The sequence below is a fragment of the Octopus sinensis genome, linkage group LG27 (genome assembly GCF_006345805.1).
Source record: "Octopus sinensis linkage group LG27, ASM634580v1, whole genome shotgun sequence".
In the NCBI taxonomy this organism is placed as follows: domain Eukaryota; kingdom Metazoa; phylum Mollusca; class Cephalopoda; order Octopoda; family Octopodidae; genus Octopus; species Octopus sinensis.
In genome coordinates, this window is record NC_043023.1 from 18,017,825 (window position 1) to 18,039,839 (window position 22,015).

At 37.0% G+C, this 22,015-nt stretch overlaps 1 protein-coding gene across 1 annotated transcript in view; it reads left to right on the forward strand.

The window, feature by feature from the left end:
- The window catches only part of LOC115225268 (adhesion G-protein coupled receptor G6-like), a 1,160,637-nt gene that overhangs the window by 453,864 nt on the left and 684,758 nt on the right, over positions 1 to 22,015 (forward strand). The window contains exons 11-16 of the mRNA XM_036513960.1: positions 469 to 638; positions 5,534 to 5,625; positions 7,637 to 7,820; positions 11,750 to 11,844; positions 14,697 to 14,749; positions 21,598 to 21,755. Coding sequence (XP_036369853.1) covers positions 469 to 638; positions 5,534 to 5,625; positions 7,637 to 7,820; positions 11,750 to 11,844; positions 14,697 to 14,749; positions 21,598 to 21,755 — 752 coding nt within the window. The remainder of the gene's footprint in view (positions 1 to 468; positions 639 to 5,533; positions 5,626 to 7,636; positions 7,821 to 11,749; positions 11,845 to 14,696; positions 14,750 to 21,597; positions 21,756 to 22,015) is intronic.

The window sequence follows — 22,015 nt, forward strand, 5'->3', positions numbered from 1 at the left end:
TCTTCTTTAGAAAGCCAACTGTCCGTCACGTATTTCTTCCTACAGTTTCCAGAGAGGTTAAGCGCCTTCAGCCATTTGAGTCTGACGATTTGCTAAGCGCTTTAAAGGTGCGAAATTAATGGTCAACAGCGGCAGTAAATGTCTACCACCCAATTTCGGTCACCAAATCGTCCCTAACCCATGATATAAAGGAATCGGTTTACATGGCTCTGAAATTTCTTGTTCAAAGGAACTTTATCATTCAAGACATTTGCTATAAGAAAGTAGGAACTTAACTTATTTTCGGTTTCCCCCAGAAACCATTTCAATTTATTGCTGTTATTAACACCTCGTGGAAGAAGACATGAATGTCATTACTTCTATATTGTTATTAGGCAAATATATTATCATTCTTTATTGTCAAATACAACAGGGGTTTCTTTATACATCTAAATCAAAATTCTCTTAGACTTTTGTTTATAATTGCAGTGACCTCAGAAACAATAAAGCTAAGATGTGTGAATGTCATCTGCCAGCCTTGGTCAATTATACGAAATCAGAGTTCGGCAGAACTCTGGAGGTCCAGGGCGAATGTCAAACAGATTCAGGCAATAACCAAAACAAAGTAATACCTATAATGGAATACTCACAATGTCAAAGTTAGTAAAATTTTCCGTGCTTTTGTTGTTGTTTTTTTATTATCGCTGACGGCATTGGCGACTTAACACAATTGTTGGCACCCCGGACAAGAGGCATAGCGACATTTAATCCATCATTACGGCTTGAGTTCATCCTCTCCACAAATTTCACGACTTGTTGCTTCTTACCACAAAGAAAACTCCTGGTCACATTATAATGTCTTATGAAACAAGACCAGGAGATATAAAAAAATAAACACTTTACTGACCACACTCTTCCCAAATCTTTTACCATACACATATATGTACATGTACTATGGCATAAGCACTCACAGACACCCATTCACATGTTTTCTCTAAAGCATTTACACAGAACCAATTGAACCATGCAAACATGCATCGGTGCACACAAACACACAAACACTACAGCGTACACACGCATAAACGGCCACAACGCATGCATACACACATACACACACATTCTTTCTTCCTCTCTTTCTCTTTGTCGCACTTCAACACTCTCACGCACACTCACGCACACATAACTACAGAAATACATAAATATATAACCAAAAAATTAAGAGACGGACAGACTTGAAGCTGATTGGAAGTAGAGAATGGATATCATTGAAGAGGTTTCATTGATGACGAAAGAACCATAATTGACTGATTCATGAACTGAATGATGAACCAAGCAATCGATTAGTTAATTGGTTAAATAGCTAATCAATAAACTAATTATAAATATGTGAAATAGAAACAGTCCGTGTGTTTTGGCATATATATATATATATATATCTTATTATAAAAGGCAGATTTTATCTGCCTCCCTTTGTATCTTATAGAAATCTACAATATAGGATTTCTTCAATTACAATTTACCTAGCATTTTTAAGAGTAGAATGCATCGGGTCGTGCCAGGTCCAGTTTTTAAAATTTCAACCCCAATTAAGCAAAATTTAGAGAAAACTCACATTGTGGTGTATAAGTCAAATGCATTTCTTAGTGTGGGTTACAGCACTCGCACACACACACACACAAAAAGGGAGTGATCTGATTCACTCACGCTATCACTCTCATTTCTCCCACTTTCTCTTTGCAAGTCTACCTTACAACACTACTCAAAAATAAAAAAAGCAGCAAACAGAAACAAATAAATACATAACGATTTACTCCTCACACAATTTCTTCAATTAGACTTCACCTATGATTTTTCAAAGAACTTCCATTGGGTTATGCCATACAAAATTTCTTTCAATTTCACCCCCAATTAAGACAAAATTCGAGAAAACTCAATATTTTATCGTTTCACTTTGAAGCCTTTACTCTGCCTATTACTCCCACTTCCTCTTTAGACACATAGACACGCTAATATATACGACAGTGTCAATTGTTGACAGACATTGTAAGCTAACGTGTGAGTGTGTGTGTGTGTGTGCGTGTGTGTCTGTGTGTGTGTGTGTGTGTGTGTGTGTGCGTGTGTGTGAGGGTGCGTGTGTGTGTGTGTGTGTGTGACAGGGACGACCCATTCAGACTGGTCATCCTTTTTGCTAGAAGATCACCTATGCTACACCACTGGTTTTCAGTTCATATTAATCAAATTAATATTCACAAGAAGAAGGACTATTCATTATAATACATCAGTTCCATCAGACAACTGCACAAACATTTGCCATTTTACACATGTATGTAAACAAATTCCTTTCTTTTAGAATTTCAATTCATTTTCTTTTTCAATTCATACAAAGTTATTTAGGACGAATATAACATCTAAAGTTATCTCTAAGAAGCAGAAAGATCGCCCAAAAGTGTATATAGATATTTAAATGTATTTATATATTCATCTATGCACACATGTATGTATACCGTGTGTGTATATATTTCCATAGAGGTAACCTTTCACTCCGCACAAAGTTTTTTAGGACGAAAATAACATCTAAAGTTATCTCTAAGTAGCAGTCGCCCAAAAGTGTATATAGACACACACATGTATGTATAATGTGTGTGTATATATTTCCATAGAGGTAACCATTCACTCCATACAAAGTTATTTGGGACGAATATAAGATCTAAAGTTATCTCTAAGAAACAGAAAGATCGTCCAAAAGTGTATATAGATATTTAAATGTATTTATATATTCATCTATACACACATGTATGTATAATGTGTGTGTATATATTTCCATAGAGGTAAACATTCACTCCATACAAAGTTTTTTTAGGACGAAAATCTTTATATATAAAAGAAAGGTTGTATGTCTGTCTACTCCGATTTAGATTCCTAACTACTCCCACATTTTGCGATGCAGTTTAACCAAAACCGAGTATCTTATAGTCGTGATTCATATCGAGCCCTTCGGGTATTAGCGCGCGTCTACGATGAGTCTACGATTTTACAAATAATTTACCATCATTTTTTCCCATTTTAATGCATTTTTTTAAAATTAAGGGAAGTAACTCTCAAACTTCACACCAATATGCGTGCTCATATGCGACGTAATATCACATCAGCAACATTTCCTCACACCCTCATTGCACTTGGCGAAGGCAAAATACCAGGGGATGAAAATGGTAATATTGCCATCGATTCCATTTGTACCATTGTTAAGATGCCTTCTGATCTCAGAGATGCAGTGTTCCTAGATCTACAAGCTAATTATCAGAATATGGATTGGATTGGCAAAAAGGCTATACTGGCCCCAAGGAATAAAACTGTTCACCATATTAATGATGAAATGCTAAACCTCATTCCTGGGGAAGTCTATGTATATCAGTTTATCGATACAACTCCTGACCCAGAGGACGTCAGCAACTATCCAATAGAGGTACTCAATTCCTTTGAGCACACCGGACTACCACCACACATTCTCAAACTTAAAGTTCGTGCCCCTATAATGCTCATCAGAAATTTGGTTCCCCCAAAACAATGCAATGGCACACGTTTGATCGTTAAGTCCTTATCTCCCAGCGTAAGCTTATATCAATATTTGCCTGAATAATCATCATCATTCAGTGCAATCATTAACAGTACTTTCAAGTAATTCAGCCCCGAGCAACGCCGGGCAATTCTGCTAGTATATATATATATATCTGTTATAACTCACTATCTATTTTATAGCTCAAGTGAAGTACATTCTAAAATTTTTAACATGCAGGAAATAAATGATATGTCTAGCATATTCCTTTAATTTAACTCATTAATACAAATAAATTACTATTTACTAACTCACTATAAATCTATATTAATAATAATCTGATATATATATATATATATATATATATATATATATAATATATATATATATATATATATATATATATATATATAGGAATAAAAAATGGAGTTAACGCAGGTTTAAACAAGTATTTTTTCTTTCTACATATGTTTCAAAAATTCCACTGATACTTATTCAAAAGAATAAAAGGTATAAACAATGCAATCTTCTCTTCATATGAATATGAAATGATTTCTGTACACTCCATCCCTATATAAGATACTAAAATTTATTAGAATCCTTTGGAAAAACTATCTAAAAGATTTTTATTTCAAATCACAAGTAATATTATGGCTGTTAAATGGTTAAGGTATTAGAAGTTTCTATTCTCCCTACCCCACTAGCTTCAACCTACTAACTTAAGCTAAAATACATTAAGATGTACCAGAGTTAAGTTCTTTATAAAAGAGTTGGAGTTATGGCTCTGCCACTTAAACTGCCTCTTCCACTTAAACTGCCTCCTCCTCTATCTATGGATAGATGAATTCTTGATTGTCTCCACTGAACTTAATAGAAACCCCCTCCCCAATGGTAAATCTAAATAACAAAGTAACTTCTGTGATAAGAAATCTACCCATGAGTAAAGATCCTTTACTACCATGTTTTTACTGATGAAATTCACCTCTCTGTCTATATACCTACGCTCTTTGTAATGTTAGCAAATGGAATAAGTATAAAAATGAACATTGGCAATTTAATTTAAAACATTCCATATGTGGGTGAAGATTGCTCTACATTTTAAAACTCACGTAATACTTAGATCGCTTAATTAAATGAAGTAGCATGAACCGATTGTACTACACTAACTTTGGATAACCTTGTTGCTTATTTTGATTATAATCACCCCATTTGATTTATATGGATAATACCATACCAAATTCCGGTGCCTTTAACTTAAGTACCATATATATATATATATATATATATATATATATATATATATATATATATATATATATATATATATATATATGTATATATATACATAACCCCCTTCCACATATATATTTTGAAAAGAAAAATATGTGAGCGACATTGTTTTCTATTGCTTATTCAAATATGTTTTGCTCAGTTCATGTATCATAGCTATTCCAGCTGTGGCCATTCAGTATTAGACTGAGATTTTCACAGATTATATATTATAGTGTTGTCTTTTTGTCTCGAAAATAATGTGTGCTTTGGCTACTATTTGAGTATGTCGAGTCACCACATAGAGGCTTCCTGATTAAATCAACAATTTTTATATCTTAATACGTTATTACAAAATGTTATTGGCATTCACAGATTATATAAAGGTGTTTATTCTACAAAAGCATAATCTCAACTTTAGAAGTATTTCCCTTTATTTGAATTTAAGTTGTTCCACAATTTTAGCACTTTTTTGTGAGAGCAGAATACAAATAGAAAAGAGCACCAAGTAGCTTTCGTAGTTTCCTTGGTTTAATTTGGGACAAAACTGAAACGATTGCAAGTGAAAATCGTAACATGCTTTTGTAGTCTTCATTGACAACTCAATTTAAATATCTCGCATGTATTGTTTCCTACCTTAACACATTTAGATTTGCAAAGGGATTATTTGCTCTTAGTCTTATACATTACATGTTTGGTTCGTAAATGTGGATATTTTCTTGTATTGTATAGATTACTCTTTATTTCAACGGAATTTGCAGTGTCAGACATGTTCTGGAATGATGTGCAATAATACAAATGTATCATACTGTACAGGTGATGAGGTAAACAGAATATGTTTTTTCCTTTTCGTTATTATATACTCTTAGCCATCATTTAAATCTAGTATGGCCGGAGAACTTGTATCATGATTTCGGTAATTGATGTGGATGCCCAAGTAATTGTAAGCAGATATAGACACCCGCACGGTCTTCCCATCTTCGACTCAGCAGAACAACAAGGATTACAAATTTGAAAGGAGAGAGGGATGACCAACATTAGGCTGGTGCTATTTTCATCTGAGTAGACTAGAGCAGCATGAAATGAATTGGCTTGTTAAAATTTACAAGGTGTCACAATGGCCCAGAAACCGAACTCACGAGGTTATGTGAGGGCGCTCCCCTTTTCGTCTCCAACAAACATGGCTGTACTCAGAGTGGGATGTATGAAGTACTTGTCCTGGAGTCAACTTGGAAGAATGTTCAGTTGTTTAATGACCTCATATAACAAGATTAGAAGTGGTAACAACCAGCGGGGTCAGGATATCTGAACTGCACACGCTCACCCATTTTTAATGAACTTGAGATATTCTTATCTCGTAGGATTTTCTATTTGAAAGATTGTGTAGCAGTATTATCCCGGAAATCCTTAAATTTCACAGTATGGGCAGTCCTGCTGAACATCACTTATGACGGATGCTGCACAAAGTTGGTCTGAAAGCAAGAGCTTCCTACTGTGAAGGTGGTGTCCTCAGGCTAAAGGTTGTGTATGTTACAAAGGGTAGAAGACGGTTCGATTTCTCTTGACATCTTGAAGCTTTCCTATGAATGTCCCAATCTTTACAAGGGAAATTGGGAGATGCATTTTAGAGAGAAGACAGGACTGTGTAGAAGTAATGCAACGAAGTTACACAAACATTGAAATCACCCTTATGACTCTCAGTCGGAGAAGAGGAATTAAAGAAGTCGGGGTGGGGGAATAAATAAGGCACTTGCTCTTGTTGCTCAAGGAGAGCTTGGACGGAGGGGATCCTAGATCGTTCCTAGAGGTCATCTTATGTGAGGAAGGCTATATCATTGTGATATTTATTGTTGTTATTATCATTATTGTTGGGTTATACTTTGTCTTCGATATCTGACGTACCAAGAAATACTTATTTCATGTTCATAAATTCTTATGACGTCATCAACATAAAATTCACGCTGCTAAAAGTAAAGTTTCGGAAATTAATACAGAAATTCGAAGGATTGCTTTGGTCTAATGGTAGAACATCAATCACGTTTACAAGAAATATGGGAGCGAGTTCCACGGGCCTTTTTCAACCTCTTGGATCCAAAGGGCTTTTCAACCCAATATTTATAAGCTATTGTTTATAGCTTATCTTTTTCAAAGTCTATCGTCTGATTCCTCTAGATCTATGTTATTTTTCCCTTCAAATTTTATGCAAGTATATTGTGTTTCCATTTTAGAGCTATAGAAAATATGTGCAGAATAGAAACATATTTTTTGTATCCCTTTATTTATGTTCTGTTTTATTTCCATGACACTTTATTTTGATCATCTTTTACGAAGGAAACCGGTGTGGTTGTTCCTGTTGTTGCTGGGGTTTGCAACCGTGACTCTTCGTACATTTTGCACGGAGAATTAAGTGTACATTCCCCGAGTAAGAAAGTCTGACCGAATAATACAGAATTATTATTATTTGTCATTTCCTTTGCGTGTGTGCGTGTGCACATGCGCTGAAGTGTGTGTTTGTGTGCACTCGCGTGTGTTGGTGCAATGTCGCGTGTGTGTGTACGTTTGATTGTATCTGGCAGACCAGGATGATGACGTCTGGCGGAGCCGTGTGATAGGCCGTATTCACACGTGATATGAGAACTTTCCATACTGTGGACATTCATAAGACATCATTAAAATATCAGTAAATTTTATCTGGGATTATTTATGCAGTCATCTTTCAACCTTTCCTTTGTTGCCTTTTGATAATTTTAAGAGCAATGACTTAAAATTTTCCATTTTAAATATCTTTTGTGTTGTTGTCGTAGTAATGTATGATTTCTGTGTTTACTGTTACAGCCTGTATGCCAATTTAAATTATCAATGGATGGCATTAAACTGAAGTTTGAAAAATCCTGCAGAACACACAGAAAATGTGTTGATGCTATGGGAGGCAATGTGTATAAATGCAATGAATTGACAAGTGGCTCTACCTGCGTTGCTTGCTGCATCGGAAACTTATGTAACAAGAAGGATTTCATAGGTCAGTGTTGTTGATTTTCTGATATAATTAAACCTGATGTATTACAGATGAAAGGTTAAACACATTTAAATAGTTCTTGTGTCTTGCTTACCTTGTTTACCCGTTTCGGTCATTAGATTGCAATCATGCTGGGGCACCGCCTTAAAGAGTTTTAGTCGAATAAAATCAACCCCAGTTCCTTTTTTAAGCCCAGTTCTTATTGCAGAACTGCAAAGTTACGGGGAAGAAAACACACCAACACCAGTTATCAAAAAGTGGTAGTGGGATAAACAGACACAAATACACGCACAGATACACATGTATATATATATATATATATATATATATATATATATATATATATTTATATAAATTAATCAAAATAAAAACATGATGCCAAGGATTCAGCGGTACATATGTTTCGGGCCTTTATTAGACGGATTTATAACAATGCATAATGTATGTTTGTGGCCTTCTTCAGCCGCGCACAACTACTTCCACAAGGACATGTATTACATCAAAAGTTCTTGGTTGGGGATGCAAATCCTCTCATTCGCGTACGACATAATGCGGCAACAGCATAAAAATGAAGCGTCCACCTCGTTCTTCTCTCAATGTAGAATGAGGAAGTTTGGATGTTGAAGTAACGTAAATAAATTAATAAAAAAATATATACATATATAAATATATAAACACAGATAGACGTGAAGGAACCTGGTAATAAGAGTAAATAGAGATAAAGATGGAGGGGCGAGAATTCAGGACGAAGGATAAAAAATATATAAAAAGTGTAAGTATAGAAAAATATAAAAATGTAGAGTATAAAGACATAAATAGATATAAAAAATATAAAAAAATATAAATGAATATAAAGGTATAAAGTTATAAAAATAAAAATAAAAATAATAAAATATGTAAAAGAATATAAGGATAAGGGATATATAGTAGTTACAGACCAAACATGGTGGTCAGGAAAATGACAAATTCTGGTTGTAGAAGTCTTGGGTGTCATAAATCAACCGGGGCGTCTGGGGACCTAGTGTGTTGTAAATCAGAGTTGTTGAGCAGCTTATCTAGTTCTTCGTAACGTATTAAGTGGTCATCTTGTACATATGTACCCGCATGGATACATACACCCATATACACGCGCACATATACGCACTCATACCCAGCTACAAGCATACAAGCATACATCCGTACTCACGTGTAAACATATGCAGATATATGTGGAAAAAAGCGCATGTAGTTGGGTACATGAACCGACGCGCACACGTACGTACATACATACACTCTCATGCGTTCGCATAGGCACACTCGCACTTACACACATTTACAAGACGATGTGAATCTCTATGCGTGTGGGCAGGAATATGTATACACCTGCACTCGCGTCCACCCCCACGCAGGTGCTTACAATTATATACAGGTGCTTACAATTATCAAGTACTCACCCCGAAATTCTCTCTCTCTCTCTCTCTCTCTATATATATATATATATATATATATATATATATATATAACATAATATTACTGATCCGTGAAGAATATATATATATATATAAATGTATGTATATATCTATATCTATCTATCTATCTATCTATCTATCTATCTATCTATCTATATATTATATATATATATATATACATATACATATATATATATATATATATATATATATAACATAATGTTACTGATCCGTGAAAATATATATATATATATATATATACTAAGTAATTAAGGGTTTAGCAACGATTTGCCTCACCACACACCGAATTTAGAAATAGCAGTCAAAGAGTTATAGCTATTCCTTTCTACTAAAAGGGAGATCGCAGTAAAACCACAGCACTTGAAAGGCAAACACAGACAGGCAAGAGAGAAAGAAAATGACGACAATCGATCATACAATAAAAAGTCACCTACGGACGTACGTTTCGAAATCAAGTTTTAGGAAAGCATAAGAATTAGATAATCTTGTCTTACCCAACTTCTTTTCTCATCAGCATAGGATACTACAATTATGAATAATTGTATATTAAATTTCGCGGTACTAGAAGACATCATCTCAACTGATAGTATCAGAGCGAGCCAAAGCCATTACTAGTATCGCCAAATTCAAAGTGTGAATGAAAGTCTGTGTCACCAGCCCCCTCCTAACAGCGTGCAGCCAAGACAAGATGTTGTGGTCATTTACCGGGATGAACTATGAAATTAATTAATTTCACCCTTCATTTTTACTGATAACCATAGTTCATCCCGGTAAATGACCACAACATCTTGTCTTGGCTGCACGCTGGTAGGAGGGGCCTGGTGACACAGACTTTCATTCACACTTTGAATTTGGCGATACTAGTAATGGCTTTGGCTCGCTCTGATACTATCAGTTGAGATGATGTCTTCTAGTACCGCGAAATTTAGTATACAATTATTCATAATTGTAGTATCCTACGCTGATGAGAAAAGAAGTTGGGTAAGACAAGATTATCTAATTCTTATGCTTTCCTAAAACTTGATTTCGAAACGTACGTCCGTAGGTGACTTTTTATTGTATGATCGATTGTCGTCATTTTCTTTCTCTCTTGCCTGTCTGTGTTTGCCTTTCAAGTGCTGTGGTTTTACTGCGATCTCCCTTTTAGTAGAAAGGAATAGCTATAACTCTTTGACTGCTATTTCTAAATTCGGTGTGTGGTGAGGCAAATCGTTGCTAAACCCTTAATTACTTAGTATTACTTAAACTTTCCTCAAATGGGGCTTTTACATGCCGAAATCTACATGGTGAAATTAATGATTATTCTAAATTAATTAATTTCACCCTACATGTTTACTGATATATATATAACATAACATATACTGATCCGTGAAAAAAATATATATATAACATAATATATACTGATCCGTGAAGAAAATTAAAAACAAAACTACTCCATCTTGTGCGAGATAAATATTGTTTATTTATAGGTCACAATATATGTATTTAATATCTTCGTATCCTTCGTATTATTAAGTAGTTGTTGTACCTTGTGCTTCATACATGATAGATTTTGTCATATATCTTTGGTCAAGTGGACAGAATCCTGGCTTGCGACAGTTGTAACTGGAAACTGGATTCAGGCTCTTGATATTGACCACGTGTCATGATACACCGGGCCAATTCCAAGAGTCTGAATTCTGTTGCATCTGGCGCGACCCAGGAACTTTTAACATTTTTACTTTGTACTTTATATATTTTAGTTTTAATTTTCACGTTTGCCATTTTATTTACCTTCCACGTTTTCTGTATACTCCCTTCTCATCTTTTTCCTTATTTCCTCTCTTATTCAAATTTAATCATTCGTTATGATTGTGATATTGCTCAACGTATGAAACTATTAGTAACACATAAAGACATGTATTGTGGCCATTAAATAAATAATATGTGTGTATGTGTGTATAAAGATATATTTACGTAAATGTGCATTTACGTGTAATATTCTGTGTGAGTAGATACGTATATATGGCTGTTCTCTAATCTATGCGTTTTTATGGATGTGGATTCATATTTATTTATGTGTGTAAGTAAATTGATTCAATTTCTGTCAGTTGGTTAAAATGGCTTGGTTTCTGATAACAACGGATTATTCTTCCGTTAGTTACTTATGAACAACCAGCAACAGTAAAGCTGTAACCCTGATAAACTAGCAAAATATAAACGGAACAACCTTTTACATGTTTTCCAGGCTCCTTTGAACTCTATAATTTCTTTGGTGACATCAACAAAACAAATGTAATCGTGTGCTGCTCATGTGTTTGTCAGTTATAAATTAAGTGAATCCGTTGTCAGCCTCCTCCATGTCAACGAAACCCACTTAACTGTTATCATATTGATAATCATATTTATATATTCATGATATCGATGACATGACTCTCATTTATGAAAGGAATAATTCACTTCCGTTTCTATATTTTTCCATAGGTTGGACCAATTCTTTTGTATTTCATCTGATTTCCAATTCTACATTGAAGAAGTTCAATGAATATAAAAGTTCGGTTGAAAACGTATCTAGAACTGTGAGTAGCAACTTAATTTCTCCCTTTCCAACACACATACACACACACATACATACGCATATATATACATATATATATATGTGTGTGTGTGTGTGTGTGTGTGTGTGTATGTATATGTATATATATGCATATGTATATATAGACAAGAAAAGAAACGGAGTAACATTTCACAAATGCATGTTGGTCATTGCTATTAAATGGTTATATGAATATATACATATATATATATAAATAATAGATCAAACTTAGATTACATAGCCTGAAAGAAGTAATGTGAGAATATGTAATGTTACATGTCCGACGGCCGTCTCTGGCGGCTCGGAGTCCCTTCATAATGTTGGCAGATTTGCAATCAGTAATAGAAGCAAATAAATACTGGAAACATCCAGTCTTCTTTTGTAGAGTGGATAGGGAAAGATCCAATATATGAGATCATGATGCTGGGGAATTTGTGAAGGTAGAGTGGATGTAATGGAAGGCCAGTAAGTTGTGGTGGTGGGAAAAACGTTGGTGGCTTGAGAAGTGTTGGAAGTATTGGAAGAAGGAAATGAAAAGAGAGATAAAGGAGTCAGAAGAAGGTGTTGGAGTGAATGATCAGAGCAATGAGTGAATTAGTAGTGGGAGTAGAGAATTAGGAGGTAAGTGAGAGGTATGGTATAGGTGGTGCTTGCGTGATGGTCATTGTTGGGTTAAATACTAGATGTTAACAATTTCGAATTTTTTGTGAAAGGCCAGAAGTTTCGGAATTTAAGTCGATTACATCGGCTCCAGTGCCCAACTGGTACTTATTGTTGCGAAGTATTTTCCCCGTGTGGGAAAGATTGCCTCAGTTCATGGACTTCCACACATATATACATAGGTGTGTGTGTGTGTATTGAGGGCTAAAAATCGACTAGGTGGATAGCCATATGCTAGAAGATCACATACGATCTAGCAACAAAGAAATATTCAATTTATCTCCCTCATTATTTAAATATATATATATATATATATATGTATATATATATAATATATATATATATACATGTGCATGTATATATATCTACATATGTGAATATATATATATATATATATATATTTTAGGCAGGGTCATAAATTCTACAGAATATTTAATAGAAGAACCCTGAAGGTTAGCTATTCTTGTTGCAGAAATTTCGCCTCTTACATTAGCCAACATAATAGGAAGCTAATTGAGATTAGACATGGTGCCGAGCCCATTAAGAAATGTAATTGCAAAAACGAAAGCTCCTGTCCGTTAGAAGGGAAATGTCTAGTGAAAGGAGTAGTTTATAGAGCCAAGGTGCAATTGGAAGGCTCATCGGAATACAAGACATACACAGGGGCTTCAGAAAATTCATTTAAAACAAGATTTTATTCTCATAAGAATTCTTTTAAATACCCAGAGAATAGAAAGAAAACCAGCCTAGCAAAATATGTCTGGGAACTAAAAGAAAAGGAAGCCCCACCTTTCAACGTGACATGGAGCATTCTGGACAGGGCGGCACCATACAGGCATGGAGCTTACAAATATAATTTCAAGTGCAGGCTTTGCTTATTAGAAAAAATGCACATATTATTCAAAGACAATAATTCTTTGAATCAAAGAAGTGAATTAATGAACTTATGTAGGCACACGGCTAAATTTAAAATGTCGAATATAAATATACCATATGGATAGAGTATATATTTTGTATTTTGATTTTTTGATTTTGATTTGGACTCTTGAGCGCTACGACGGATCTATAGCAAAGTCTTATTGTTTCTACATATATATTAGGAAAAACCTACAAACTTTGTTTTCATGTTATTGTATTGCATAAGATTACCTTGATTATTTATATTACCTTGATTATTTATAAATGACCCAAAATAGGATGTTATATTTTATTTTATATGTCTTTCGTATATATTTTTTATTAATGCACCCATTTTTTAAAAGCAATGTTTTTTTAAAAAAAGCAATGTTGTCAAATTTAGAATGTTTATATAAGTTTGTGTATAGCAAAGCATATGTATTTGTAAGCATGCGTATCTGTGTATGTGTAAGTGAAAGTATGCTTGTGCTTAAGCACGCATACACACGACGGTATGTATATGTATCAATTCAAACTTGTGTATGTATACTGGCCTCTATAGATGCCAATAATATCGCTACAAGTTTTTTCACCACCCCTCCTCCGTTCCTTTTTCTCTCTTTCCCTTTCTTTCGTTCCCCCTCCTTGCTCAGTATATGAGAATTGCTACATAGATGAATTTTAGCTTGCGTGCGAGACGGTTTGCGTGAATATATGTACACATGCTTTTATGTGTATAATTTAGATTCATATTCATACGTCTGTATATGTATGTATGGCGTTTACGCGCATCCTTTTGTGTATGTTGATATATATATGTGGATTTTAATATAAATATGTATTGCAGTATTTATAACAGGTTTAATTTCTATGCATTAATTTGTACTGTCTTCATTAACGGCAATAGGTTTTTTCCTCGGTTTTTTCCTCGGATTTTATAATTTTTATAAGTTTTTTTATATATATATACATATATTTTTGACCTTTTTGTTTATCGCTCGAAGATTGACCGTTTTTTCTAAAGGGCCAATCAAACAAGTCCATTTCTTTTTAAAGGTGTAGCGTTTGTAAGAGTATAGATTGAATTAATATATATGTTCCATTCTAGCAAAAACTGTCTGATGAACGGCAACGAGAAACTCAGAGTAACAGATTTTGTTGAATTTTCTGCTGCTTAAAATAAAGTATATATATATATATATATATATATATATATATACATATATACATATGTGAATATATATGTATGTAATATACCCATGTATAAAACTATTGCAGATGGAGCATGAGTTATCAAACTTGGCAGGAAATTTCGAAGTGCAATATTGTGGGTAAGCAAAATGCATTTTATAACTTTTGTTCAAATTTTAAAACATTCTGTTCAAAATATTCCTATGTTTATTTATACTGTATGTATTAAATATTACAATGACAATACTATACTTTCAGTTAGATGTCGAACTGTATAAATATTATTAAAATGACAAACAGACTCACGTGTAGATATATAGAGTGAACTACGAGGGGTGATCCTTAAAGATTTCCCTTTACCCACTTTCGGTTATAACAGGAAACGGAACTTGTATAATTATAATCATACATGGCTCTACATGTCACTTTGTAAATTTAGCTTCCCACTAGTATTCGTTTGTCTTTTACGGCTACTGAAGTGGACTAAGATGTTATAATGGAAGCGGTTAAATACAGATTGGTGAACAGGATATTATATTTGAAAGGACGTACACCAAAAGAGACTTTCGATGAGATGAAAGAAGTTTATAGTGACGACGCACCATTTTATGACGTAGTCAAGCACTGGTATCGCCATTTCAAATGTGGTCGGACACCGGTGGAAACTGCTCCTATTCTTGGGCGACCACATTCCGCCATTGATGACGGAACACACACACACACACACATGGCTAACTTGACCAAGTTGCTCGTTTTGGACTCTGCCTTGCGAAAGATGTTAGGATACGCAGGGCAGAGTCCAAAGCAAGCAATTTCGATTAGGGTAAAGATGAGCACGTCAGGCAATTGGATCATATATATACAGGGAGAGACAGAGGAAATAAAGTGTATATAAGTGTATGTATGTGTGTGTGGGGAGCAGAGAGAATGTGAGAGAGAGCAGGAGTTATCTAAATCAGAATCTGCCATTTTCCACCCCTCTATAAATTGCTGTAATCACTAAATTTACCCAACGCCATTCACTAACACATGAAACTGGCTGATAAACAATATCCAGTAACTTGCTTATCACTGGTCAGTTTCATATGATATCACTATGACGCCCTGAGGACTTCGAAATTATATTTCCGATCATGTAAGGCATTTCGAATATTATTTTAGCATGTTTCAAGTGGTTTTAGTTCCCTAAAACATTTACTATTTCTGTCCTGCCTCAATTCCTTTGCTAAGGCCTTATTTTGTTTACATTGTGTCTCTCCTTGTACATCTTTTGTTGAGTTTTCTTTACATACCTTTGTTTATGTTTATTTTCATAATCATATTCTGCCTTTTCACATATTTTTCCTGCTCAACTGTTTCCTTTTGTCTTCTTTTCTCGATAATTACCTAACTTTTTGCTTAGTTTTCTTCCAATTATTTTCCACCATTTCCCTCCTGAGAACTTGTTTCTGCTTTCTATTTTCGTGTCACCTAATACACCGTTATCTCCTGTTTCCTACATTATATATTATGATGAACACTCTATTAGGATGTAATGGAAATATGTCGATTTTCGCCCCGAACAGATCTCTACCTTATAAGTTCATAATACAATTATTGATTGTAAAATTAATGAAGGTGAATATTGAAACGATTATAGACCTTACATAATCGACAGTTATGTAAATAATTTGATTTTGGTGTATGCAATCTCTCCATTTTCTTTATATTATACGGCTGAAATTACACACACACACACACACACACACACACACACACACACACACACACACACACACACACACACATATATATATATATATATATATATATAAATGTATGTATGTATGTATGTGTGTGTATGTATACCCTTAAAGTCAGAAACTTTTCATTACCCCTCTTGTACGTACATACATACATCGCAAGGCAGATAAAATTTTTGCGAAAGTGTCGATTCATACGATTAAATATTTTTGAAGGCGATGCCCCAGCCTGGCCGCAATTTAATGACTGAAACATGTCAAAGATAAAAGATAAATTATAGTTTGATCTGTCGGGATAGTTTTTGCTGCAAAGTAATCTGGAGTTCATTACTGCATTTGTGCATGTGAGTGTATATATTATTGACGTATGTAGAATGTGTGTAATAATATATGTGAAGTATTGTATCCCTCTAGCGTTAAGTGACTGATCGATTAACTCTCCGAAGTAATACCACTTATTTAAAAGCTAGAAGAAAATGGATTAAACTACCTCATTTGATAAGATTGTGCGGTTGGTGCTTTGTTTGTTGGTTTGTTGAGCGAAGCGGTCTTCGTCCCAGATTTCGCAAGCTGTAGTGGGAGAGGTCCGAAACGTGGTCCTTTGCTATTCGTAAGATCCGCAGAAGAGAAAGCAGGTCAACCCCCGACACCAAGAGCATCGCCAGGCTCAGCGGTTGTGCAGGAAGTCGGGTACACGAAACAGGATAAAACAGTGAGAGAAAGTTGGAGCGAAGGAGTACAACAAGGGTCGTCACCAACCCCTGCCAGAGCGTCGTGGAGCTTTGGGTGTTTTCGCTCAATAAACACACACAACGCCCGGTCTGGGAATCGAAACTGCGATCCTCCGATCGCGAGTCCGCTGCCCTAACCACTGGGCCATTGCGCCTCCACTTGCGGTTGGTGCTCTGTTGTGTAATTCGCAATACTGTCTCCTGGAATCTGAAAATACAATTGGATTCCCGCTAGTTTTTCCTATTCTCTAAACATATAACGCGTTTTTCCTTCCCTACGAAATAATTTATCATCAGGAACAAGACTCAGTCTGGCAAAATATATCTTCATAGATGATAACTTATGCTTCTTAAATTGTTTGTATTTAAAATAGCTCATTAACTGTTAACCTATATAGGTTAGTAATATATAGACACGCACACGCACTCCCATACACAAACATATACTCACGGACACACAAATATATACGCATGTATTATGTGTAAGTATACAGCAGGGAGACGATTACTATTATATTACGCGAATAATCTACCGACCAATTGTTTAGTGAATCGCCTCTGATCTACAATTTATATGAAGCAGCCTAGGAATTTAATCTATAAGGATTCTCGTAATCCTCGCTTGAATTTTTCTTAGCCAGGATATTTTGCATGGAATACTGACTGAAGTAGTTAGTTAGTTAGTTAGTTAGTTAATTTGGCTCAAAAGCAAATAGCAAGGCCATGTAGGGGGACATGGAGTTAAGTACAGGGTGGTGTTCATGTAAAGAGTTCAGGCCACTTGAGGTCCAGGGAGGCTCTGAACAAAGCGGTCGTCGGCATCTTCACCATCTCGTCTGGCAGCTTGTTCCACGGATCCGCAACCCGGACGGAGAAAGCTCCTCTCCTTCGATTGAGATGAAATCGTCGCAGGTAGAGCTTTTCGGAATGACCCCGCAGCCGACGCTCCGGAGCAGGAGTGAAGAACAGCTCTTTCGAGAGGTTACACTTCCCGCTTATGATGTTGTGGGCGAGAATGAGATCACCACGGCGGCGGCGTTTTTCAAGAGAATAAAGGTCGAGCGTCCTCAGCCTTTCTTCGTAGGACAAATTTTTGAGACCATGAACCATGCGGGTAGCCAGCCTCTGGACTCTTTCGAGATGCTGTATGTCTTTGAGGAGATAAGGAGAAGAGGCTTGAATCCCATACTCCAATATGGGTCTCACCAGCGTGACATAGAGTGGTAGGAATATGGCTGCTGTGAGCATTCCGAATGACCGTCGAATCAAAAACAGAATTCCGCACGCTTTGTTGGCAGCATGGACGCACTGGGCCGAAGGCGAAAAGGAGGAATCCACCAAGATACCCAGGTCCTTTACCTGATCGGTCCTCTCCAGCAGCAGACGACCCGGCTCGAAATCAAGTTGAGTTGCAGGAGTAGAGCCGACAGGCAGATGACAGCACTTTGACACGTTCAGACACAGGTCCCAATCGTTAGACCACTTCCAAATTTGGTGGAGGCATCGACGAAGATCCTCTATACTACCGCGAGGAGCGACCAGTTTGATATCGTCGGCAAATAGAAGGGTGTGTTGCGTGAAGTCGTCGGGCAAGTCATTTATGAAGACTAAGAACAACAAGGGCCCAAGCACTGAACCTTGAGGCACGCCACTGCTCGCACTGGAGACGTCGGACCGCGAACCATTAACTTGAACTTGGAAGGAGCAATCTGAGAGGAAGGCACCAACCCATCGTACAATATCCGGATGGAAACTATATGCTTGAAGCTTGACAAGTAGTAGGCGGTGGTTTACCGAGTCAAAAGCTTTGGCAAAGTCCAATAAAACGATGTCAACAGCATCAGTATCATCGAGGATGCGCGTCACCAATTCTTCCATTACTAGTAAGTTGGTCAAGCATGATCTCTTCGGCACGAAGCCGTGTTGGGAATCAGTGATCGAGGCTGTGTTTAGGAGGTGGAGCATCATACTTTTCTTAAGGATGGTTTCGAACATCTTGCTGATTATTGATGTAAGGGAAACCGGTCGGTAGTTAAGCGGGTCTTCGCGGCTCCCTTTCTTGAAAATTGGGCAGATTATCGCTGTTCTCCAGTCTGCAGGTATAACACCCGTCGCGAATGACATATTGAATAGTCGTGTTAAGGGCTCGCAGATGACCGGAGCCAACGCTTTGATAACCCGTGGGTGTATGCCGTCAGGGCTGTGACCCTTGTTGACATCGAGGTCTTGAATAACACGTTTGACTTCGTCCCGCGTGATGACCAATCGAAGCATTGGAGGTACCGATCTATCAAATGGAGGGGGTTCACGACCATCATCTTGTTTGAAAATAGTTGAAAAAGCCTCGGCAAATAATTGACTCTGTTGATAAGGGTCCTCAATCGATACGCCTGTTGAGTCTATCAACGTTGCAATCTGGTTGTTCAGGCGGGAATTCCGCTGGACATGGGCAAACAAGGTTTTTGGATTGCTACTGGCATTTGCCGCAATTTTGTATTCATAACTGAAGCGTTCTTTCTTTTCAATTTTCACGGCTCGGTCTCGTTGAGTTTTGTACACCTCAAAAGCTGCAGTCGAATCCAGATTTTTGAATTCAGCCCAAGCAATATCTCTGAGTCGACGTTCTCGTTTAACCTTCTTCGTCACCCAGGGCTTGTGTTTCTTCCTCTTGGGAAGCCCAACGGGAACTGCCTGGTCAGTCAAACAGATTACATATGCTTTGAGGGATGACCATAGTTCGTCAACTGAGGACAACGTCATCAGGGATCGCCAGTCCAGAAGCGCGGAAGCCTCGGTTAGAATTTCAAGATTAATTGCAGAGAAGACTCTACGTGGTGGCAAGAAGTAATCGTGGGCGTGGAAAAAGTTGTGTGCATGACGAACTTCAGGACCGCATGATCACTCTTGGCAAGAGGGGCGCACACAGATACGTCTGACACTGATCTTGGATAGCGGGAGAATACCAGATCTAGCATAGATGGCTGCTGCCCAGACCGATGCCTTGTCGGATATTCAACATGTTGCGATAGAAAACAATCTTCAGCCACGTCAAGAAGGGCCTGGCCGAACCGGGAAGATGTTGTACAAGTTGATGCGGGCCAATCGATCGCGGGAGCGTTGAAGTCGTCTAGTACCAAGCAGTCATGCGAAGCTGAAACGAATCTTATCGCTTCGAGTAGATGAGCATCGTCCTGGGGGTCGGCTAGAGGCGGCCTGTAGACAGCCAACACGGGCAGGCAAAACTCAGATAGGCTCAGCTTGCAATAGACGGCATCGAATTTTGTTGTAGGTTGAGCATTTGTGGGTAGAATACCGCAGGACGGTTTGTGCTCAGACTTAACATACACAGCAACACCTCCACCTCGCCTTTTTCCTCTGTCACATCTGAAAAGGACGTAGCCCTGCAGGTGGATTTCTGAGTCCTTTACTGCTGGAGTCAGCCAAGTCTCGGTGATAGCTATCACATCAGGGGAGTCACGTATGGCCAGTGTAAATAGTTACTGAACTTTGGGAATAAGGAGCACGAGTTGGTGTAGACGATGCTGAGCTGTGAAGTCTGAGGGGCGGGAGTTGGGGAACAAGCAGAATAAAGGGCATCAGAGATAGCATCGTTGACGGGGGTATCAACTTCACTTCGATTTGCCCTCACATCACTTTCCCTGTCAGCACTACAGCATGGGACCAGAGGTAGGACTTGATTATCTGTCCATCTTGGATTCGTAAACCCTTCTCTCCCATTTTTTTCCTCATCTTTAGTTCGGATATCAGGTTCCTCCGGCGAATTCTCTCTCTTAGTGAGTATTCCTCGCGAAAACCCATATTGGGGTCCTCCCAGGCATGCGTCTGAGCTCTGTTCAGAAAGACTGAAGCCTCCCGATCAGAAGAAAAGATTACCCTTATTGGGCGTGGTCTAGTATCTGCGGTTGGGTTCGCTTGGAATCTTCCTAGCCGAGCGACCTTAAGAACACTGACATTTTCGTTCACAGAGAACAATTCTGCAACCAAAATGGAAACAAAATTAATGTCATCTTTTAGGCGGTTTATGCCTGTATCACAGGTGGATTCAGCTTTGCCATATATTATTGCTGATCTTGAGTGGGCAAAAAGTTCTCTACTTGTCTATGCGTGTCTGCATGTGTGGATGGATGGATGGATGGATGGACGGATAGATATATGGACAGATGGATGGTTATCTTTATTTCTAATAGAGCCACAACCCTCTCTGTCTTGGAGTAGTGACAAAGATGATTATACTGACATCAGGAGTTAACAAGGTACTAGTAGCAGTCATACTAAAGCAAAGGAATTATGTCTTTATACACTGATATCCATCATCAGTAGATGAAGGTTTGTTTTGTCAATCAATTTTATATAATGATGGAATTTAGATTTCCGTGATTAGGACAAGAACATTTCCATGGAAACAAGTTAGATTTCCTTGTAAGTAAAACAATTCTGGTGAGTGTCGTTTAAACTAATTATATATTGTAATATCTTTTAAAAATCCTATTTCAGCTTCGAAAAGAATAGCGAAGTATTTACTATTACTTGCATAGTACTACGTACAACTACTAAAGACCAAATTTTTACACAAGTTTTCGAAGCTTTTCAGACATCACAGACTTTGCGTGATTTGGGATTGCAACAACGGAACATGGAGTTAATTAATGAAAGTAAGTAGAGTGTTTCATGTCATTTCTATCCTCATGACAATCAACATTGGTGTTATCATCACCATCATTATGTTTGTTGTCGTCGTCGCGATCATCAGCATCATCGTAAATAGGTGATGCTATTGCACGGACACGCGCGCTCGCACGCACATACACACACTCACACACACACACACAATACATACACATACACACACACATCTGTTTTTTTACCTTTTTCAAATCGAAATAACTTTCGGTAAATCAACAATTTATTTTGC